The 20,816-nt window shown below is 50.0% G+C and overlaps 1 protein-coding gene across 6 annotated transcripts in view; it reads right to left on the bottom strand.

The window, feature by feature from the left end:
* LOC135447896 (gamma-aminobutyric acid receptor subunit alpha-3-like) overlaps positions 1-20,816 on the bottom strand; it is an 85,508-nt gene that overhangs the window by 50,289 nt on the left and 14,403 nt on the right. For all 6 annotated transcript variants that reach the window (XM_064713086.1, XM_064713089.1, XM_064713088.1 and 3 more), the window contains exons 2-3: positions 14,115-14,242; positions 9,654-9,775 (exon numbers count right to left, since the gene is read on the bottom strand). In XM_064713086.1, the coding sequence (XP_064569156.1) occupies positions 9,654-9,775; positions 14,115-14,242 (250 nt within the window). The remainder of the gene's footprint in view (positions 1-9,653; positions 9,776-14,114; positions 14,243-20,816) is intronic.

Raw genomic sequence — 20,816 nt, 5'->3', positions numbered from 1 at the left:
CTTTGCCTCATCAGACATAAACAATACCTCTATATTACCACATGAACTGCTGCAAACATTTTGTCCTCCAGCTCAACAAATAAAATAACTGCTATTTCCTCAGTATCTGACCAGTTGTTTCACCACCAGCTTCCCAGAACAAACCAATTAAAGTTGTTTTTAAACTCCATAACATCCAATAAAACAATCTTATTTCTCAATCCATATCAAAGCCCCATTATAAATCCTTTACATGGGCCTGAACGAATGGAAATTCTAATAAAGGAGAAGCTGCCATAGTCCAACAGATCAATAAAGACATCCTCACAAGCAGTTTATAGCCATCTATAACATCATCTACTAATGTTCTTAAACCCATCTAACACATGTTCAACATGCTGAAACATCAGCTATCGCCTTCCAGAGCCATTATAAACAAACACCATCATCCCATCTCTGACACATGCACAGCTCCCCCTCGGGCAGGGAGCAGCTGCCCGACACTCACACTGCTTCACTGCAGGTGGCTGAGCCAGCACTGCAGCTCTGAGACACTCCAGTGCATATTACTGGGGCAAGAAACCCCCTCCTCTTTGCTTTCCTAGAAATATCTCTTGCTCCTTGGGGAAAATCTTCTTGCCTACATGTGTGGGTGCAGGGCAGGGTGAGAGCTCCTCGCTGGAAAAACACAGCCAGGGAAGGCACCAGCTAAAAACGGCACCCACAGGAGGAACACTTCTCACAAATCACAGCCCAGGGGCTTGGCTGGGGTAAAAAAGGCATCCACAGGAGCACGAGAAACATTTCTCCTTCTCACAATTCACAGCCCCACAGCCCAGGGGCTCGGCTGGGCTAAAAAAGGCATCCACAGGACTTCTACATCTCACAAATCACAGCCCCACAGCCTAAATGCTTGGCTGGGCTAAAAAAGGCATCCACAGGAGCAGGAGAAACACTTCTCACAAATCACAACCCCACAGCCCAGGGGCTTGGCTGGGCTTAAAAAGGCACCCACAAATCACAGCCCCACAGCTCAGGGAAGGGACCAGCTATAAAGGCACCCACAGGAGCAGGAGAAACACTTCTCCTTTTCACAAATCATGGCCCCACAGCCCAGGGGCTTGGCTGGGCTAAAAAAGGCATCCACAGGACTTCTCATTCTCACAAATCACAGCCCCACAGCCCAGGGAAGGGACCAGCTATAAAGGCACTCACAGGAGCAGGAGAAACACTTCTCACAAATAATAGCCCCACAGCCCAGGGTCTTGGCTGGGCTAAAAAAGGCACCCACAAATCACAGCCCCACAGCCTAAATGCTTGGCTGGGCTAAAAAAGGCACCCACAGGAGCAGGAGAAACTCTTCTCAATCTCACAAATCACAGCCCCACAGCCCAGGGGCTTGGCTGGGCTGCTCTGGAGAGCCCAGGAGCGTGCACACAATGCTGGTGATGGATTTTGGCCACATGAATGCCCTTGCATAGGGTGGCAGGCATAGACCTAGTGTGGTGACCCCCTCACAGCTCTGCCAGGTGCCCCCAAAGCACCAGTGTGACCCAAAGCCAGGTGTTTCACACCAGAAGCAATCTCCTTTCACAGTGGATTTCCCACCCCTCCCTGGTTCTTGTGACACCCCTGAAGCTTTGATAGAGGCTTGTGTTGCCCTCAGCACATTCATAACTTATTTAAGAGAAGACTTCCACCCTTAGGCACAGCTGTCAGGGCCGTGCTCCTCGCCTGCCTTCTGATGTGTGCAAGGCTTTTCCCACACAGCTGTGCACCAGGGGTGTAAACAGCAGCACCACCAGGGATTCTGGGCCACAGAGGAGAGCACCAGGGCTCTGCAAATCCACAGCAAAGCTGCCTTTGGAGAGCTGCCCTCGAGGGGAACACAACCTTTCTTTAATTTGTTCACAGACAGATCTTGACTTCAGAAGTTTGACGAGCAGAGCAGGGTCCCTGCTGCCCAGAAAGGTAAACAGAAGGAAATGCTGTTCAGGCAATGCCTCAGCTTCAAATTAAAACTCATCAAGGAAGCTCAGACAGAGACAAAAATCAGAGATAAGACATGGATTTTGGGGTTTTTTTTAAGAAAGGATCAAATTCCTCCCTGGAGTAATCAATACAAAGCATGAAGTCAGATCAGAGAGAGGAGATGAGAAGTTGGGAGAAGTGGAACATTAAGACAGAAAAACAGATTAAACACAGATTCAAAACCCTAGAAATTGTAATAAACAACAGAGGACAACTCTGTTTGTCATCTCATGTTTCTCTCACACAAACACTCGGTCTAGATAATGTTTCTGAGGCAGCTTTATCACACACAGGTGAAAACCTATCCACAAGTGAAAAGGTCAATTTCAACATTTCATCCAGATTTTAGGAAGTAAAAGTTCCCTAAACTTCAATCTGGACAATTTAACATTTTTTGCCACTGTTATAGGTTAATGTCACTGTAAACAGATTTCTTCTTGGTTCCTGCCAGGCAGATAAGGTCTTGCTGTTTCATTTTGGACAGTATTGTACTTTCAAGAGAAGGCAGTTCTGTAATTTAATTATTCTCTTTCAGCCCCTGTGCCTTAGTGCTCCCACAGTAAGAGACAAGCCCTCACCTGCAGGAGTTCAGGCCAAAATGACAGATGCACTGAGGTGTAGCACACCAAGCATCTCCTGGGAATGTCTAACCTAAAGGGAGCTGCTCTGAACCCAAATCCAAGCCCTGCTGGCTATCAGCACTTGAATTAGTGAAATGCAGGTGGCCAGGCAGGGATACAGATGTTCCTCAGGAGCCATCCTGCCAAACCACACCATCACTAAAGGAGCAGGAAGAGACATTGCACTGCAGAAAGAGGAAACAGGAGAAACCCCAACTGAGGTGCACTTTGCTGACAAAATAATCATGGAAATACAACAGCAGGATAAATATTAACAGATCAAAACCATTGGCAAGACAGAGCAGACACAGTAAGGACAGAGAAAAAGCACCACAGGCCAGGTGGGCATCCCTGATGTGAGCAGCAGGCCCTGGCTGCACCAAGTCCTGAGGTGCTGACACCAAGGAGCAGCACAGTGGAGAGAGGAGCCTGGGCTGCTTTCACCCTCTGGATCGACCCAGTTGGGAGAGTAAAAACTGGGTCTCCCCTCTGCATGGATGGGACGACCCCAGGGACAAGGAATGGGTGCCACACCTGTCCCCAAAGGAGAAGGAACCCAAGGGGTGAAGGGCCTTGCTCTGCCTGCGAATTGTGCTGCTTTAATCCAGGTGTCAGTGTTTGCTGGTCCTGCTAAACCCCAAGGACACTTCAGGAGGCTCCCAAACCTCAGAAGCCCCTGGTGCAGAGCTGGCCTGGCAGACTGCTGAGCAGCCACCACCCCTCAGCAGGGCTGAGCTGCTCAGGGACTCCAGAGAGGCTTCAAGGAAACACCACAGGAGTTCCCTTGTCAGTCGTGCTGCATCCAGGAGGGATAACACCCATCGATCCCAGCCTGGCTGCTTAACGTGCTACAAATTGCTGGTTAATTGCAATTGGAGAAACTGGCTTATCTAGGATGTTTACAACTCATCTTTCAGAAAACTCAGCAGCCTCCTCTCTCTTCTCCTCTTCCTTGGGGCAAAAATGTTTCCCTCCTGGCATGTCCTGGAAAATCCCAGCAGTTTTCAGGAATTCTTCCCAACCACTCAATACAGAGACTTTGTCCAGATGCCCTCTGGGCTCCTCAGCCTCACCCCAAATGTACCTCAGGCACACCCCTGGCCCTGTGGAACAGCCAGTGGCCAGGCAGGGATACAGATGTTCCTCAGGAGCCATCCTGCCAAGCCACACCATCATTAAAAGAGCAGGAAGAGACATTGCAACACAGAAAGAGGGAACAAAAGAAATTCCAACCGAGGTGCACTGTGCTGACAAAGTAATCATGGAAATACAACAGCAGGATAAATATTAACAGATTGAAACCACTGGCAAATCAGAGCTGACAGCTTAAGGATGGAGAAAAGACACCACAGGCCTGAGCTGGAAATTCCCCTTTTGCTTTGCAGGCAGCTGTGGGAAGGCCCCACATGCCTCCTCCTCCAGCAGTAATAGCCCTACACTGCCAAAGCATATTTAAAGCAGGCTGTCAGGAAGGGAAACCCTGGAAATGTACCCTCCCAGCCCTGCCCAGGCATTCCCAGCATGGCTCTGTTCCATTTGCCAAATGCCATCAATAGGGAATAAAGTGGAGGGGGTTCAGCTGTCCAGGGAGCACCACTGACCCTGGAACCCCCAACCTCTGTGTCCTCCCTCATGGTCACTGTGCTGGGCACCACAGTGGCCCTGTAAGGACTGCAAGGACACACAGGACATCTGTCATTCACAAAGAATCTCTTGTGGTCCCTTCATCTGCATCCCACTACTTGAGCATCTCTTGTTTTTGGGCACAGGACATCCCAGCCTTGCTCAGGCAGTTCCACCTCCTTCTCCTGCCACATCTCCCCTCTCCTGCTATTGGGAGCTCCAGGTGCATAAAGGAGGCTCTGCAGGGAGCCCCAGCAAGGAGAACCTGAGAGATGGAGACGGACACTTCTCAGTAAAGCCCTGCAGGCTGGGCAGAGCATCTGTGGGACTTCACAGAGGATCTTAATGACTTCACAGCTCCAGACCAGGAGCAGAGGCCCGTGCTGCCCACAGAAGCTGTCTCAGGACATTTTGTGATCCTGCAAGGTTGGCCATCACAGCAGATGTCTCCATTCCCTCGGGCTCCATCACTGCTCTCTCCTGAGTTAATAACCAATCTGCCCCCTGCTCTCCCAGGGAAACAGAGCCTTTGTGCTGACAGCTCCTTCCTCTCCTGCCCCACTCTGAGCCCTAGGAGACGTTCTGGTTATGCAGCTCCCCTTCCCCGAGCACAGGCTTCAGTGGTCATGAGGCCACAGAGAAGACTCAGCTCTGCTCCTAAGAGGAATCCAGTGGGCAGAGCCAGGGAGAAACCTCCTGCCAGACACTGTGACACAAATGGTCCTGTCCCCAGTGCTGCAGGGGCTCACTGCAGGAGAAGGGGTCTGACAGCCACCTTCCTCTGAAGAACGGTGCTCCCAAACCAGCCCTTGCCTCAGGCCAGCATGGACTCCTGGCTGGCCTGGATGTGCCCTGTTTGGGGCAGGGGCAGCAGGCAGGGCCCTGCTCACCTGGAGCCCGTTTGGGGACAGGGCCACGCTCACCTGGAGCCCGTTTGGGGACAGGGCCACGCTCACCTGGAGACTGGCTCTGCAGCAGCAGCAGCAGGCACTCCTGAGCAGCCTCAGCACTTGCTTCAGCTCGTGCCTGCAGCATCCTGGCAGCAAGAGGAGCTCTGGCATGGCAGCTATTAGAGTGGGTGGCAGCAGATGGTGAAAGCAGAGGGGATAAGAAAATAAATACAAAGAGGCTATCTTGAGGGGAGAAGTCACCACATTAACACTCTGTTGCTTACACAGTGTCTTCTCCCAAAGTCTAAACAAACACTGCTCAGCTCCTGGTGCACAGGGAGCTGAGGGAGGGGACAGGGCTGAGCACACACAGCACTGCAGAGCCCTGAGAGGTGCTGCAGCCCCAAACCCTGCCCAGCCCTCCATGGCCCAAATGTCTGCAGGGTCATCTCAGCCAGAATAGGAAAAGCAGCCAGGCAAAGAGCCTGCATGTCCTGCTACACACAGGTTACACCAAATTTAGGGAACTCCATCGTTCCAGCAGCCTGTGCGGACATGAGAGCACCACATCTGCCCTTTCCATGGACTGCAGGGTATGGATGCTCTTGCCTGACATCTTCAGAAAACCAATGGAAAACATTCCCAAGGGGAATGGGGACACTGCAGGGACTGCCCAGTGCTGTCTTACAGGAAAATCAATGTTCCTTGTCCATAGCCCAGTCCCACTGCAGCACAGCTGCTCATGAGGAGCAATGCAATCCCTTTCCCAGCCCTCACACAGCCTTGGACAAAAAACTACAGGAAAAGCAATATTATTTAAGGAATTCAAAGCTTAATCCTGCTGCATGCCATCTGCTCAGACTGGTTACCCCTGACACTGCTGGTGCACCTGTAAATACACTGACAAGTGTCAGTAAGGTGGCAAGTACCAGAGCTGGCTTGGAGCTCTCTATCAAAGTGTTCACCCAATAGAAAACCCAGATTCTGTAAGATAAAAGAGCCCACCCCAGGCTCTTCCATTAACCCCAAGCTCTGCAGTCTACAGCAGAACCATTTCTGCTTCTCTGGCCACCAGCAGCAGTGAGAGAGGTCTTTCCCTCCAATTCTCCTCCTGAGAGACCTTCAAGGCTTCAGCCTTGGGAAAAACAACCAAAACTGGGGAGAGCCTGGCTCACCAGGCTGCTCCACACACAGAGGACAACTCACTGCCAGTCAAGAGCCACCAAAACCTGCAGCCCTCATCACCACCTCCCACCTGGGTCTGCCAGAGTGCCTCAAGGCTCTGTCATTCACTAAGAATCTCTTGTGGTCCCTTCATCTGCATCCCACCACTTCAGCATCTCTTCTTTTTGGGCACAGGACAACTCAGTCTTGCTCAGGCAGTTCCACCTCCTTCTCCTGCCACATCTCCCCTCTCCTGCTCTTGGGAGCTACAGGGAAGCTCCAGGTGCATAAAGGAGGCTCTGCAGGGAGCCCCAGCAAGGAGGTGAGAGCAGTCCTTAAACAGGCAAGGGCTGGCTCGGGCAAAGGCAATTTATAATGTTAAACACGTTATTAAAGGATCTAAAGCAACAGAGCAAAGATGTTCCAAGAAAGGTTTGAACTTCCCTAGCAAGGGGCTCTTGGGACTCCTCTTGTTAATACTGAGCAGCCTTGTCTGCAGCTGAGCCTGCAGTGAGCAGAAATGCCCCTCAGCCCCCGTGCAGAGCTCGTTTCACTTAAATCAATACAGCCATCGGGGAGACTCGAGGAAGCAAAGCTATTAGTGGGACCACAGTTAATTCTGGGGGAAAGAAACAAGCAACAAAAGCAATAAAACTGACTGATTGCTTATGCAGACACTGTAACCCTTTCCTGCCCGGGTCCTGCAGCACAGCAGAGGGGAGGATGCTCGCTGGGAAAGCCCTTCCTGCTTGGAATGGTCCCAAAGGGCAGCTGCAGGGCTCAGGGCTGTGCACACAGCTGGACATGGGGCTGAGAGAGGCAGGGCTGCTCTGGGGAAGGAAAGGGACATTCCAGGAGATCCCATCAGCATGCAAGAGCTCAGCAAAGCAGCTTTTGGCAGCAGGACTGCAGGAAATGGGACAGCACGTGGTGGCTCCAGCTCTGGGTGGGAATCACCAGCAGCAACACAGCTTTGGTGAGGAGAGCCCAGAGCAGTGCAGGGACATCCCCTCCCAGCCCCAGGGACACTCAGCTGTCAGCACCTGAGAGGGGCCACCTCTGCCACAGCAACAGCACATCAGGAAACCACCCAGGTCCACATTTTCCTAATCTCACACCTCTCTTCCCCACACATCTCCCTGTTTCTTCTGCCCCCTTAGATGATGCTGACTGTAGCTGTAGGCATTAGGTGGGAAGTTTTTTCCTTGCTTTTTCCTTCTGAGCACCTCAGACAAGTGCAGGAGCTTGCAGAGAGGCTCTGCAGCAGCAGCAATGTTGGCAGCAGTGCTGAAGGCAGCTCAGGGCCTGGGTGAGTGCCCGGTGCCCAGAGCAGCACGAGGGGGGAGAGCTTGCCAGGTGACAGCTGCATAGGAAATAACTGAGAAGATGTGGAGATAGAGCAAAGCAAACTGACTAAAATCAACACCAACATGAGCTGAAGGTTCTGCAAGCTGGTGGTACAGAGCCACAGAATGGTTCAGGCTGGGAAAGGTCATCAAGTCCAACTGTACAGCCAGCAGCACTAACCCATGCCCTCAGGTGCCACAACAACATTTCAGGGATGCTGGCTCTACCATTTCCCAGAGAACTTTTCCCAGTGCTTTACAACCCATTCTGTGAGAAGTTTTTCCTCATACCTAATCTAAACCTCCCCTGGTGCAACTTGAGGCCATCTCCTCTTGTCCAGTCATTCGTTTTCTTGGAGAACAGACTGACCCACACCTGGCTCCAACCTTTCAGGGAGATGCAGAAAGTGAGAATGTCCCCCCTTTTCTCCAGGCTGGTCTCCCGGAGCTGCTCCTCATAAGAGCTGTGTCCAGACCGTTTCTCTGGACATGCTCTGCCCCTCAGTGAATGTATCAGCATTCTGAAAGGAAATTTTTTTTTCAGCCTCTAAAATAGCAGGAATAGGTTCACCCACAGCTGCTCCATCTGCAGGCCTGTCCTTGCACTGTCACAGGCCACCACAGCACCCTGGGACTCACCTCAGCCCACGAGATACACAACAGCCAAACTGTAGCCTCACATTTCTCCTCACAGAGAAAAGCAAGGCATGAATCTTCCCAAGAATGTTTCTGGAATTTTCAATTCTCTGAACCTCAAGGAGGAAGGAAACACAATTCTTATCATTTGCTGTGTCTGCGTTTGTGCCAAAGCAGAATGCCACATGGAGATTGTTTACCCAGAGTGATGGTGTTTTGTTTCCTTGGCCTGTCAGGGCCAGGTGTGTGTGTGTCAGGACTGTTGGGTGACAGTCATGAGATTCAGTGCAGTGTGTGCAGGGTTGAGTGCTTGGCAGATCCAGTTTAGATGTAATGTATGTAATGTAATATAGTATAATATAGTATAGAATAATATAGCATAATAAAGTAATTAATTAGCCTTTTGATAGTAACAATCAGAAATGAAACAAATGTGTTCGGTACAGGTGTCACTGGATAATCAAATATCAAAAGCCAAATAGAGGTAGAAATAACTTTTGAGAAGACATCATGGGAAAATAAAGGATCAAAAAAGACAGCATTGATACGCAGGAAAATTTTGCTACAGCCTTCACTAGTATCAAAATTCTACCCTGTCGGAGACATCTTTTCATGAAAAATCTTTTCCTTAGGATTTTTCCTCCTGACAAGCTGAGAGGCCTCAGGAACAAAATGTAAACAATGGTTATCTGCTGCTGTGTAATGCAACAGGTGCATCTGTGATTGGTCTCATGTTGGTTTCTTTGTAATTAATGGCCAATCACAGCCCAGCTGGCTCAGGCTCTCTGTCAGAGACACAATCCTTTGTTACCATTCCTTTCTATTCTTAGCTTAGCTAGCCTTCTGGTAAAACCTTTTCTTCTATTCTTTTAGTAAAGTTTTAATGTAATATATATCATAAAATAATAAATCAAGCCTTCTGAAACATAGAGTCAACATTCTCCTCTCTTCCCTCATCCAAGAATCCCTGTGAACACCATCACACTACCCTCACCACAAAATCCTAAGAATATCATCAAGAAAAGGTTTATAATTCCATCTCTTGATCAGGGTCCCTCCTTTTAACTTGAAAACTCAGCCTGAAATTTGGGAGAGGAGGAGGGTGGGATCTGTGAGGAAGCCAACTTTTACACAATGCCTTCAGCACTGCATTTCTTGGTCCATACTGGGCCTCCCTTTTGATAAGATGGAGTCACATGAATCATTCTCTCCCCTTGGCGGGGTTACCAAACACCTTCAAAATGGGGAAACAGCCCCAAAGCGAGCCTGGCAGTGAACAGCCCACCCTCCAGGCAGTGCCACAGCCATTCCAGAGCCATCAGAGCTGCCTGTCCCTGCTGAGGGCTGCAGGGAGCATCACTGACCTCCGAGGCCGGGCCGCAGGCGGTTGTCGTAGCCGTCCAGGAGCCGGTCCAGGATGCGTGTGAAAATGGTGATGTTGTCCTTGCTGTCATCCACCACGTCTGAGACGTGCTTCTGAGAGAGCCTGGCATGGGGAGAGGGGGGAGAAACCAGGAGAGAGGGTTAGAGGGGAAATCTACACCGTGTGTGCTCCCAGAGCTACAGGGAGGGAAGGGCCTGAAGGGCAGGATGGGAATCAGGTTTGGTAAATTCCTGTGTTTGCAGGAGTCACCACAGGGCACAGGCCTGAAGGGCAGGATGGACTCAGGTTTTGGTGAATTTGTGTGTTTGCAGGAGTCACCATAGGGCACAGGCCTGAAGGGCAGGAGGGGACTCAGGTTTTGGTAAATTTGTGTATGCAGGATTCACCTCAAGCCATTTCTGATCAGCTCCTCTCTGTCCTCACAGAGGTCCCCACTGTCCCCACCCCATCTTTCCCAGAGCTACAGGGAGGGAAGGGCCTGAAGGGCAGGACGGGATTCAGATTTTGGTAAATTTGTGTTTGCACACACCACAGGGATTTCTGATTAGCTCCTTTCTGTCCTCACAGAGTTCCTCACTGTCCCCTCCCTTCCTTTCCGAGTTACAGAGAGGGAAGGGTTTGAAAGGCAGGATGGGACTCAGATTTTGGTAAATTCATGTGTTTACAGGACTCACCACAGGGATTTCTGATCAACATCAGCTCCCTTCTATCCTCACAGAGCTCCCCACCTTTCCCTGCCCAGATCCACCATGTGGGATCCACCACTGCACCACAGGGAGTGGTTTAGGAGCCCTGTTTTAACAGGAATGCCCCAGCATCCCTTGCCTGCCCCTAAAAATGGGCATTTTCTGAGCAGAGGCTGTGGGAAGCTGAGTTATTGAAGTGCCACTGTTTCCTTACAGGCAGCAAGGAAGAAGTGACACCAGGTATTTGGCAGATTGAGCCATTTCAAAGATCTCTGCCCCAGGGAAGAGGTGAGACAGAAAAATAGGAATTCAGTAAACAGGCTTAAAGCCTCATCATTAAAACACTTAGTGAACCATCCCTGCAGTTTGCTGAACTTTTCCCTGCTTATAAAAACAAATGAGCTTCCACATTCCCATCTCTGCTCAACACAAGAAGCCTGGAAGCCCCCAAACAAGATGATTTCCTCAGAACACATTCTGCCCCAGGTGGAATAAAACAAGGAGTAAATTCCTCTAAAAAAAGCACATCTCACTGAACAAAATCTTCAATGCAGTTTTGCAAACACAAGGGGCTCAAGTAATACATTTGCATTTTGTGTCTCCCTTTCAATCAACAGAAAAGGAGATTGTGAGTCCTTCTGGAACCACCTGCCTCTAAAAGAGATTTCAGATGGCACAGAGCAGCAGCGCTGTGGCTTCAAGCACAGCTTTCCCCAGCAAAAATAGCTGTTAGGACCAAAACAAATGGAAAGGCAGAAGATTAAGTAACAGAAAACAAAAAGAAAAATCTATAGAGATGAAGAGTTTTCAAGGAAGATGGAAGAGGAAATAACAGAGAGACAAATGAGGCAAAAAGAAAGATTAAGAGGCACAAACAGGCAGTGAGGTGGCTGAGAGAGCCCAGCCACGCAGGGGAAAAAAGGCAGCTGAAGCAGAGGGATGCTCAGCAGCAGTTACAGGAGCCCTTTGGGAGCAGGGAAGCTCTGACTGGTAAATAGGCACTAAATGGAGAGGTGAATAACTGGGGAGCACTGGCCAGAGGAACATCATGAATACCATGGACTAGAACTAGTGGACATGCAAATCATGGTTCCAGTTACCAAGGACAGCACCTGTGACCATCAGAAATGTAATGCTGGGGGAAGAAAAGCCCCTAAATTGTCACTTTCTAACACTTCTGCCCCTTCCCTTCCCACCCCAGCCTTATGTCCTTTGATGTGTGGCAGCCACTGCTTTCAGCATGCATCATGAAATAACTGGGGGGAAAAATAATAAAACCAAGGAGTTCAAAGCTTAATTCTGCTGCATCCCATCTGGTCAGACTGGTTACCCCTGACACTGCTGGTGCACCTGTAAATACACTGTTAAGTGTCAGTAAGGTGACAAGTGCCAGAGCTCTCTATCAAAGTGTTCACCCAACAGAAAACTCAGATTCTGTAAGATAAAAGAAGTACAAAGAGTATTTCCTAGCAAAAGAGGAAAAATTGAGAGTACGGTATGGGTACTTCTAGAGTCAGGTTGAATCAATACTATTTAGAATGCTGCAGTTAATTGAAATATTCCCTTTTGGGCAATTCTGACATTAATTTTCATTGGTTTCATTGACCAAACACTCTGGGAAATTTCCTTTCAAGTGCCTGAGGTCTGCTTCTCCAGGGGCACATCCCACCTCTCCCAGGACAACCTGGCCTCTGTTTTTTAGCAAAGCAAGACCGGGAGAAGTGGTCAAGCCAGGAAGTTGAGCCTCCAGGAGGGTAACACAGTGCTGAAATTCTAGTTTGCATGGGATGAGGCATGGTTGGGATAACACCTGACCCAGCCCTAATGCAACCTGCCAGATCCAAACATCAAAACATGTCTGGCATTACAAACTGCATCACAGCCTCCAAGATTTCCAGCTGAATCCAAATGCTGGTTTTGGCTTTTCATCTGGACTTGAACTCCCTGCAGGTAAGAAGAGTTTTGAGAAATTTAACAAATGCCTGCAGTAATTAGTGGGGTTTCAATTGTACCAGCTTTCAATAGATGTCATGGTTAAAAGCAATCTGTCCCAGTGTCTGCTGATGAGTATATAACCATCTATAACTTATGAATAGCTAGCATGCTCATGAAAAGCTCATTCATTAATGTTTTATAAGCTATCTTTAAAAATTACCCATAATATAAAGAGCTAGAGGACGGATTTTTGTGAAGGAACTCCTGGCGGAGGCTCAGCGGTGATGGGAAAAATGAGTTTACAAATTTCAAAGCTGTTTTACTTAGCCTGACATTTGAGGGTTTGACTTCAATGTGAGCAGTGTGGGATCCACTTGGGAGGTGCTGGGGGAAGAGCAGCGTAGGCAGGACAAGGGAAGGTGCAGGCAGGGGAGAGGCAGCAGCACCTGTGCCTGGCACCTGATTTGGGCTAATAACTCCTTTGCCAGGAGAGCTCTGGGCTGCCTCACCTCACCTCAACATAAAGCTAAAGCTGCCCTTTAGCAAGGCATAAAGGGACTGCAAAGAGATGTGCGGGATCAAGGTTTTAAAATAATTAAAATCCTCTAGGCAGGAAGGATGGAGGTTTACAGCAAATTTAATTAGGATAGGCTTGAGGAAAAGTCATTACCTTGCCACCTGTGCACAGGCTCTCTGGGGAGCTGTGCCACATCAGCACAGGGGTGCTCTCACACAGAGTTTGGGAAGCAAATCCTCCTGGGGATCAGTACTGTGAGCAATCCCAGCGTGGCAGGGGAGCAGCAGCACCCTGAATACAGGGTGGGGAGGAAAAGGCAGCAGGGAGAAGGGCAGAGCTGCAGGCACAGGGCATGGGGACAGCCCCCAGAGCCGTTGTGGGGATGGAGTGAGAGGCCAGGGCTCACTGTGCCCGTGCAGGGTCAGCACTCACAGGGCAGGGCAAGCTGCAAAGTCAAATCCAAACAGACAAAGCAGAGCAGGGCAGGAGGGGCAGCACCAACATCTTTTCATGCACAAAGATCCTTGATCCCTCCTGGACTTGTAACTCAGCAGACAACATTTCAGTGTCCATAACTGGCACTCTAAAGGCTTTTCTAAATGTTTTATAGAAGTCATGTATTATTTGCATTATTTCTCTCTCTCTGTGCAGAGCTCCTCCCTCCCCACATCTGCATCGAAGCGCTCCCCAAGCTCACCCAGCAAAGGCTCTGGTGGGATGCAGTCATGGATTGACAGGCTTTCATCCCCTCCAGACAGCTCCTAGAGGCTGGCAGCAGCACTCTCCCTGCCAGGACAGCTGGAGCACACCCAGGCACAGGAGAGCAGCCAGGGTGGCAGAGAACCCCGGTGCTGCAGCAGGTCAGGTGTGCTGCCTGTGGGTCATTACACCACTAACAGCCAAGCAGATGAGGCAGATTGATTTTCTGCTCTTTAAAACAGTATTAAAATATTAAATGGGGTGGGGGGAATCTCTCTTCCAGGTTAAAACTCAGGCAAGCAGAGTCCTTGCCCAGAATGAATTGTGAAGAGGCCAAATCTGAAAATAGGTTTTGTTGCAAAAAATTGCTGACAACTGATCTCAGTGAGAGCACCTCAAATAATGCCAGTGTCAGCCATGTTAGGGACTGAACAGCCCCTGGGGAGAAGGCATGGGGATGGGGACATGGGGAGGAGGGTCAAACACAGCAGAGACCCTTTAGTGCTTCACCCTGGACTGCTTCATACACATCCTGACCCCGAGATATTTAAGTTCAGTAAGAGGACAGCAGCCTTGGCCAACAGCTCAGCACTCACCACCTTACCCAGCATCAGCAGGGAGAGCCAGGAGCAGGAGCAGGACTCCAAGGCTGAGGAGGCAGAAGGGTCCCATTCCCGGGAGTCTTGGTGCCATGGTGGCAGCGTGCAGCCACTGCAAAACGAGCCTCCAAACCTGCCAGGGAGGGACAGAGGGCATTGACAGGAGAGAAAACAGATTTCAGTTACTAGGGAAAAGCAAACAGTTCAGTTTTCCGTGCTGGACAGCTGCCAGTGTTTCTGGGGTCCTGCATTTGAGATCTCAGGAAACCCTCAGGAACCAAAGGCAGCATCGTGGGCTGGAGCAGTGCTGGCCCTGGGCAAGCTGCATCATGGCAGGGCCAGGCAGGTACAGACATTAAACCCTCATCCCATCCTCACAGCAGACCCTGCAGCTCCCCAGTGCTTCAGCAGCAAGTGAAAAGCTCACTGCCCAAAGCAACCACACTGGCTCTTCCTCCACCTCACCAAAGCAACCACACTGGCTCTCCCTCCACCTCACCCTGCAGGCTCAACCACAAGCTGCCCTTGCAGCAGTGCCAGCTCACCTGCTACCTCTGCCACCCCGGTGACATCCACACAGCAGAAGCACTTGGGAAGTCTCAAGACCCATTTTTTTTCCCCCAGCATCTTTTTCTAGACAGTTAAACCCTCATTTAATTCTGGTAATGACACTGCCAGGAATTATTATTAAGTTTGACCACCGAGGCCCAAGGTGGTGGGAGCGCTCGGTGATACCACACTTAGTGTGCTCAGAGTTTTCATTAATGCTCAGTTTTACTTTTATTGTGATGTTATTGCACATTTAACTGCCTTCTCCTTTTATGTATCTCATTATGTTGATGCACCTTGGAGCAGCACTGCCAAGCAACAGCCTGGATAAATAGAGCTTGTCGTGACATCTCCCCCTCACAACGCTCCTGTCTGGCACCCAGGGGGTTCAGCCAGCCCCACTCTGAGCCCCCAGAGCCAGCAGTGAAGGCTCCAGTCAATCTCAGCAAGCAGAAACCAGGGCAAGGTGCTGGTGCCAGCCAAATGTGACCTCGGGTTTCTCCACTCCACGCTGCAGAGCCCCAGGCAGCTCCCTCCAGCACTGAAGGAGGTGCTGGCTGCACTGCCAAAGCCCAGCAGCAGCTGGATGGCAATTCTGGCCCAGCTTGAAGGGGCAGGGGAACACTGTGGGTGCTGCCAAGGAGCAGGGGATTCTGCACAGGGATGTGGGAGAGGAGGGCTCCCAGCAGAAATCCTGCGCAGAGGGCTCAGCCCAGCAGCATGGAAACACCTGGAGAGCACAAATGTCCTCAGTGTGCACCTGGAGAAGAGGCACAAGGCCAGGCTGGCTGGTGTGTGTGATCACATTTCTGCATTTAGCTGGTCTCCCCACAGCACTGGGGCCCTGCAGTCTCCCTGGGGGCTGTGCCTGATCCTTGTTTTTGCTCTAGGAGCACAGAGCTGCCAGGCAGGCAGAAGGTAAGAGCCAGACACCACCAATCCTTACCACCCACCTCAGCTTTGCTCTGGCAAGACACTCACTAACAGCAGGCACAAGGGGAAAAAAAAACAACCAACCAACCCAGCATTTGGCCCTAGTTACCTTTACCCTCCTCCCCATCAGCCACATAAAATCCTTGCAGAAACAAATGCATGGATTAATTTAGGCATAGTATGCTCAGGCTTTATTAATCAGGATTCCACCTGAATGCCCCCTAGGGAAGCTCATCCTCTGGCATGGACACACCCATGGCTCTGGTGAGAAAAGCTCTCATTTGGGAGGCCTCCTCTGGCTCTCCCCACTTTCCAGCTGAGAAGGGACACACACAGTCTTGGAAATTCAAGTATTTGATGATGAAGCACAAATTAACTGGCTGAACATCTGTTCTGTGGGAAATTCCAATGTTTCTGGGAGACTTCGTTCCAAATCACAACAAGGACAGATAAAATGTTGATTTTTCTTACAAGGCAAATTCAGAACTTCTTCAATAAGCAGCTTCTCAACAGATTTCCTTTCAACTTTTCCCTTTCATTTCATTTCAACTTGCATATTATACAATAGTATTTAATTGATTTTTTTTCCTAAGGCAATTTCAAATACTAGCCAAAAGCAAAAAAAAAATTATAAAAAAATAAAAGAACCATTGCTCTCTATCCTCTCCCATCTCCAAAACACCACTGAAAGTTTTCACTGAAATCACCATTTTCCTATTCAACTGCTGATTTTGAAAAATTCTTTGTTTGGGCAGAATTTGCACAGCCAGCAGACTCTGACCAGGGATCCCCACACAAATGAGGACACTTTAGATTTGCAGCAGGTGCCTCCTGCCTCTGCAGGAACTGTTGTGGCTCCTGTAGAACATTTGGGACCATCTTTATCAGATTAGGTGAAACCATGGGTGGAGCAGATAATGCACCAAAAGTGGAAAAGTGAAGCTAAAAAAAAAAACAGTAATAGAAAATGGAGGAACAAGATAATTTGGAGGGTCAGGAACAGTGACAAAATCCAGAACACCTTCCGTGTGGGTGTGCCCTGTCTGTGTCAAGAAACTTTTAACAACTGCATTTTCCCCAAACCTTGTTCTTAGAGTTTTCCTTCACTATTATACAGAGATGAAGGTTCATTTTATACTCTGGATAGTTCTGATGAGGAAGGTGCTAGCCAAGGACAACAGAGGTGCTCGAATTAAATCAAATTTGTGCTTAAGTCTCATCTGAAACATCAGAACCAGCTCTACATACCTGCACTGGAGCAAAATCTGTTTTCACTACCTGCCCAAGCAGACATTTTGTCAGTCACATCTCAGTTTGTTCACACTGAGAATGTCCCCAAAATGGGGCTTTGCTGTGGCTACACTCAGGGAGGACAGTCCAGCATGGAGAATAGCCTGGCACTGCTTCCTACCACTTCCCTTTGGTCCATGCTCTGTGTTTTACTTGGGAAGCTGGACAGAAGAGCCTGCAGGGTGTTCTCCTCGTTCTGTGGCTACTTCACACTTGGAGATGGATTGAGAAGCAAAGCCAGGCTTGCTCATCACCCTGCTGCCAAGCAGGAAAGTGTAAGGGAATACAAAGAGGATTTGCAGAGGAGGAGATTTCAGCAATCAGACAGTTCAGGGATCACCCAAAGGCCCCATAGCCAGACCCTAATGTGCTTCCCATGGCACAGCAGCTCTCAGCATCACTTCTCTCCTTTCCTGGGGCTCCTGCAAGCCCAGCCACACACAAGAACCCAGCTGGTGCAAATGCTTTAGGAGCCCAACAGCTACTGGCCACACAGCCTCCCTAATAAAATCAGTTTGTAAAACAACTCTCGAGGTTTCAACAGCCCAGTAACTGAGCTCCTCAGGCTTTAGTACACAAGAGTAGCTTTTGGAGAGGGTGCTGATGGCAGAGCAGGCACAGGGGTCCCTCTGTGCCCAGGGAAGGGATGGGAACACCCACACCCACAAGAATGCCTCAGGAAAAGCAGCTCTGGAGCTCCTCCAGCCGTGCTGGGGCTGTCCCCGTGCTATGCTGGGCTATTCAGCTGTCACTTCCCACTCAGGAAAGCTCTGAATCAGCCAACGCCTTGATCTGAATACCTGCAGGGATCCCTGATCCTCGGGAAGGGGAGGGAGGATGCAGGCAACGTGCATTTAACTGCACGGAACCCAGCGAGGGTTTAGGAATGTTAATTGCCTGTTAACAGCCTCAAAGAAGGAAAAAAACCCGGATCTCTTACTAGGACTTGCTGAAGGGAAAACTGCACAGTGTCCATGAAGAAAAAAGTGCAGAATACAAACATTTTCAAGCTCAGAGAAGAGTGGTACAACTATTTAGACTGATCTCCTCTTCCATATGAGTTAAAGAACATCTTCCCCAGAGCTCCTGGCTCTGCTCTGTGTCTGTGCAAGATGGAGTCTGGAGGGATGGTGTGTGTTCAGAGCAGCTCTGCACTTCTTCCTCCCTCCATCTGTCCACTGCTCACTCCTTAATGGCACAGTTAGCAAATGCACTCAGCACTAATTGTGCAGTTGCTGGTAACCTCCACAGCTGAATCCAATGCAGATTTCCTAAGAGCTCTGCTGACACCCTGCAGCTGGAATCCAGCAATACTTGAAGTTCCCAACACAGGGAATTTGGCAGGTGTCTATGAGCATACACCTAAGGGCTTCACAAACATTCCCACTCCTCTCCAAGACAATCTGTCCAATCTCCAGAGCATCACAGCACAACAACACTCCAGGGAAATGCAGTCTTCCTGTTGGATGTGCTGTGAACAAGGAGTTGGAAAAGCTCCCTTCCTTCCTTCCCTCATGACAGCAACATGATCCAGCCCCTGCTCCCACTGAAGTGGGTCTGGGAACTAAAAAAAGTGCTGGAAACTTCCAAAGTGGAAAGGTGTCATAGTAGCTGTGCCAACATTGGGTATCTCCTGACTTGGCACACTGAGCCTGATCTTCCCAGAAATCCTTATTCTAGAAACCATTAAACATTCTGAAGTGCCTTCCTAGGAAAGAGTGATTAGCACAAGCTTACTGCTGACAAGGGAGAGACACAGAACTCTGGAGGTGGAGACTGAACAATAAAATTGCAAAAACCCTGAGAGAATGGCCAGAGAAGGGGATACTGCAAGCACCAGAAAAGCAATGCAGGCAGAAGAGGCCCATAAACCCACCTGGGCATGTCTGTGAGAGTCACATGGGCATCTCACCCAAATTACTGCCTCCTGGGAAGATGCACAGCCAGGGAACCATCTGATTCACTCAGCAATAGTCTCACCATGCAGACAGCATTCAGAAACCAGCCCAAAGGAAAAATTTGCCCCAGCACTGCACCCAGAGATGCTGTCCACCTGTGGTGTCATTGGATCAGCATCCCCACGTGCCATGCATGGGCACCAGTGGCATCAGCTGGAGGGGTGAGAGCACTGACAGCTCCCACTCAGCCCCCAGGACCCGCAGCAGCTGCACATCTTGTGTCAAAACAGGTATCTCAGGGAGGGCTGTGCACTGAGGAGCCGATGCTGGGAGCCAGCTGGAAATCACACTGGGAAGAAGAGGCAGCCTCAGCCCAAAAGCTCAGATCAAAGCACTTCTGTGCAGGAAGAAGAGGGTGATCCACACCCCGGTGGTGTCAAGCACCATCTGCCCACCTGCACGGCAGCACAGCCAAGCACAGTGCTCTAGGTGACCTCACAGCACCTGCATATTTACCCCCAAATTTAGGAGCACTTGCACAGCACAAGAAGCTCATTAAAGCCCTTCCTCATGGCACTGGAGACTCTCCAAAACAGGTCCTGGGCAGCAGGAGAGGTTCTTCAACACCCCTCAAGGACTGCAGAATCATCCAGCCTGCACAGGCTGGGCTCTGTCCAGCTGTCCCTGACCCTCTGTGAGCACACCAGGCTTCTGGTGGCCACTGCTGTGCCTCTTTAAAGCCTCTTTGAGCAAAGCTCCAAGCTCTCTCTGCAGAGACAGCAGCCAGCAAGTGCTCAGTGCAGCAGCAATAAACACAGGCAAGGCACACACTGCCCTGTGTAGGGAGGGCTTCCTTCAGTTCTCAATCACTCCAGCTGAAAAGGAGGGTCCCTTGGAACAAAAACATCTTTACATTCGAGGGCAGGGGCAGCAATGAGAAGACACAGTTCATCTGGAAGCCCAGGAAGGGCTGAGTAAGGCGCTGTGGTGTTTCACAAGACCCCTGTCTGGCATGCCAGGTTGTTTGCATCCCTTTGTTCTGAAATGAGCTGGCTGGGACGCCCGTGTGTGCTGCACAGCACAGGCACAGACACCCCGTTCAGCAGCCCAGCCCTGCCAGCTCCACCTGCAGCAGCCAGCCCAGGGCCAGGCTGCCTTTGGGAGCCTGGATCCAGCCCAGTGCTCTGCTCCCATCACCTGAGGTCGCCTGGATGTCTCAAGCTTGCCTCTAGTTCAGCGCTGTCTGGTGCTGTGCAGAGGCTGCTGAAGGCCAGGAGCTGCTACAGCGTTTTAGAGAAATCAGAGACCAAGAAACAGGCAGCAGCACCTCCATCCACCTGAATCCAACCTGCTGTTTGCCACCTACGTGGAGAAACAGCCCTGGCTCACAGTGAGGGGTGCGTGGCAGAGGAACCACACAGCCCTCGACTCCTGAGCATGGAAATGTTTGTGCTCACCTACCCAAGAGGCACACACTGGCTCGTCCCTGCAAACACACAGGCACTGGAGGAGCCATAAACAACCTTCCTGTGAATCTGTCACACACAGAAGGTACGAGGCACATGTGATGGTTATCAAATGTGTTGTCTGCAGCTCTGCAAGGGATGCCAGCAGAAGAAGACACTTGGAAGCAGAAGCACCAGGCAAAGAAATTAGAGGTTTAGATCAACATGTAAATCTTGGGAGCAAGCCTTAAAGTGGATTTCTTCTGTAAGTTGTTCTGCTGGTAACGAAGGAATAAGGTCTGTGCCCAACTCCCAACCCAGCTTTAATTTTCCAAAATGAGAAGCCGCTTGACAGTTTTTCCTCATCAAAACAAAATTAATCCAAGTATTGCATCTCTCTACTCAAAAACACATCCAGAGGGACTGTAGAGTGATTCACACCCACAACTGCTATGGGAAACCGTTTGCACTCATAGTGTAACAAGCCAACACTGATTCACCCACATAATTACAGGCAGACACTGATTCACAGCTACTGCAACTGCAGACAGACTGACTCACAATCAAAGCAACTGCAGACAGACCCGGGCTC

This window comes from Zonotrichia leucophrys, chromosome 4A, assembly GCF_028769735.1.
Source record: "Zonotrichia leucophrys gambelii isolate GWCS_2022_RI chromosome 4A, RI_Zleu_2.0, whole genome shotgun sequence".
Taxonomy (NCBI): domain Eukaryota; kingdom Metazoa; phylum Chordata; class Aves; order Passeriformes; family Passerellidae; genus Zonotrichia; species Zonotrichia leucophrys.
The sequence above is the reverse complement of the archived record's forward strand: the minus strand, read 5'-3'. Positions and strand labels throughout refer to the sequence as shown.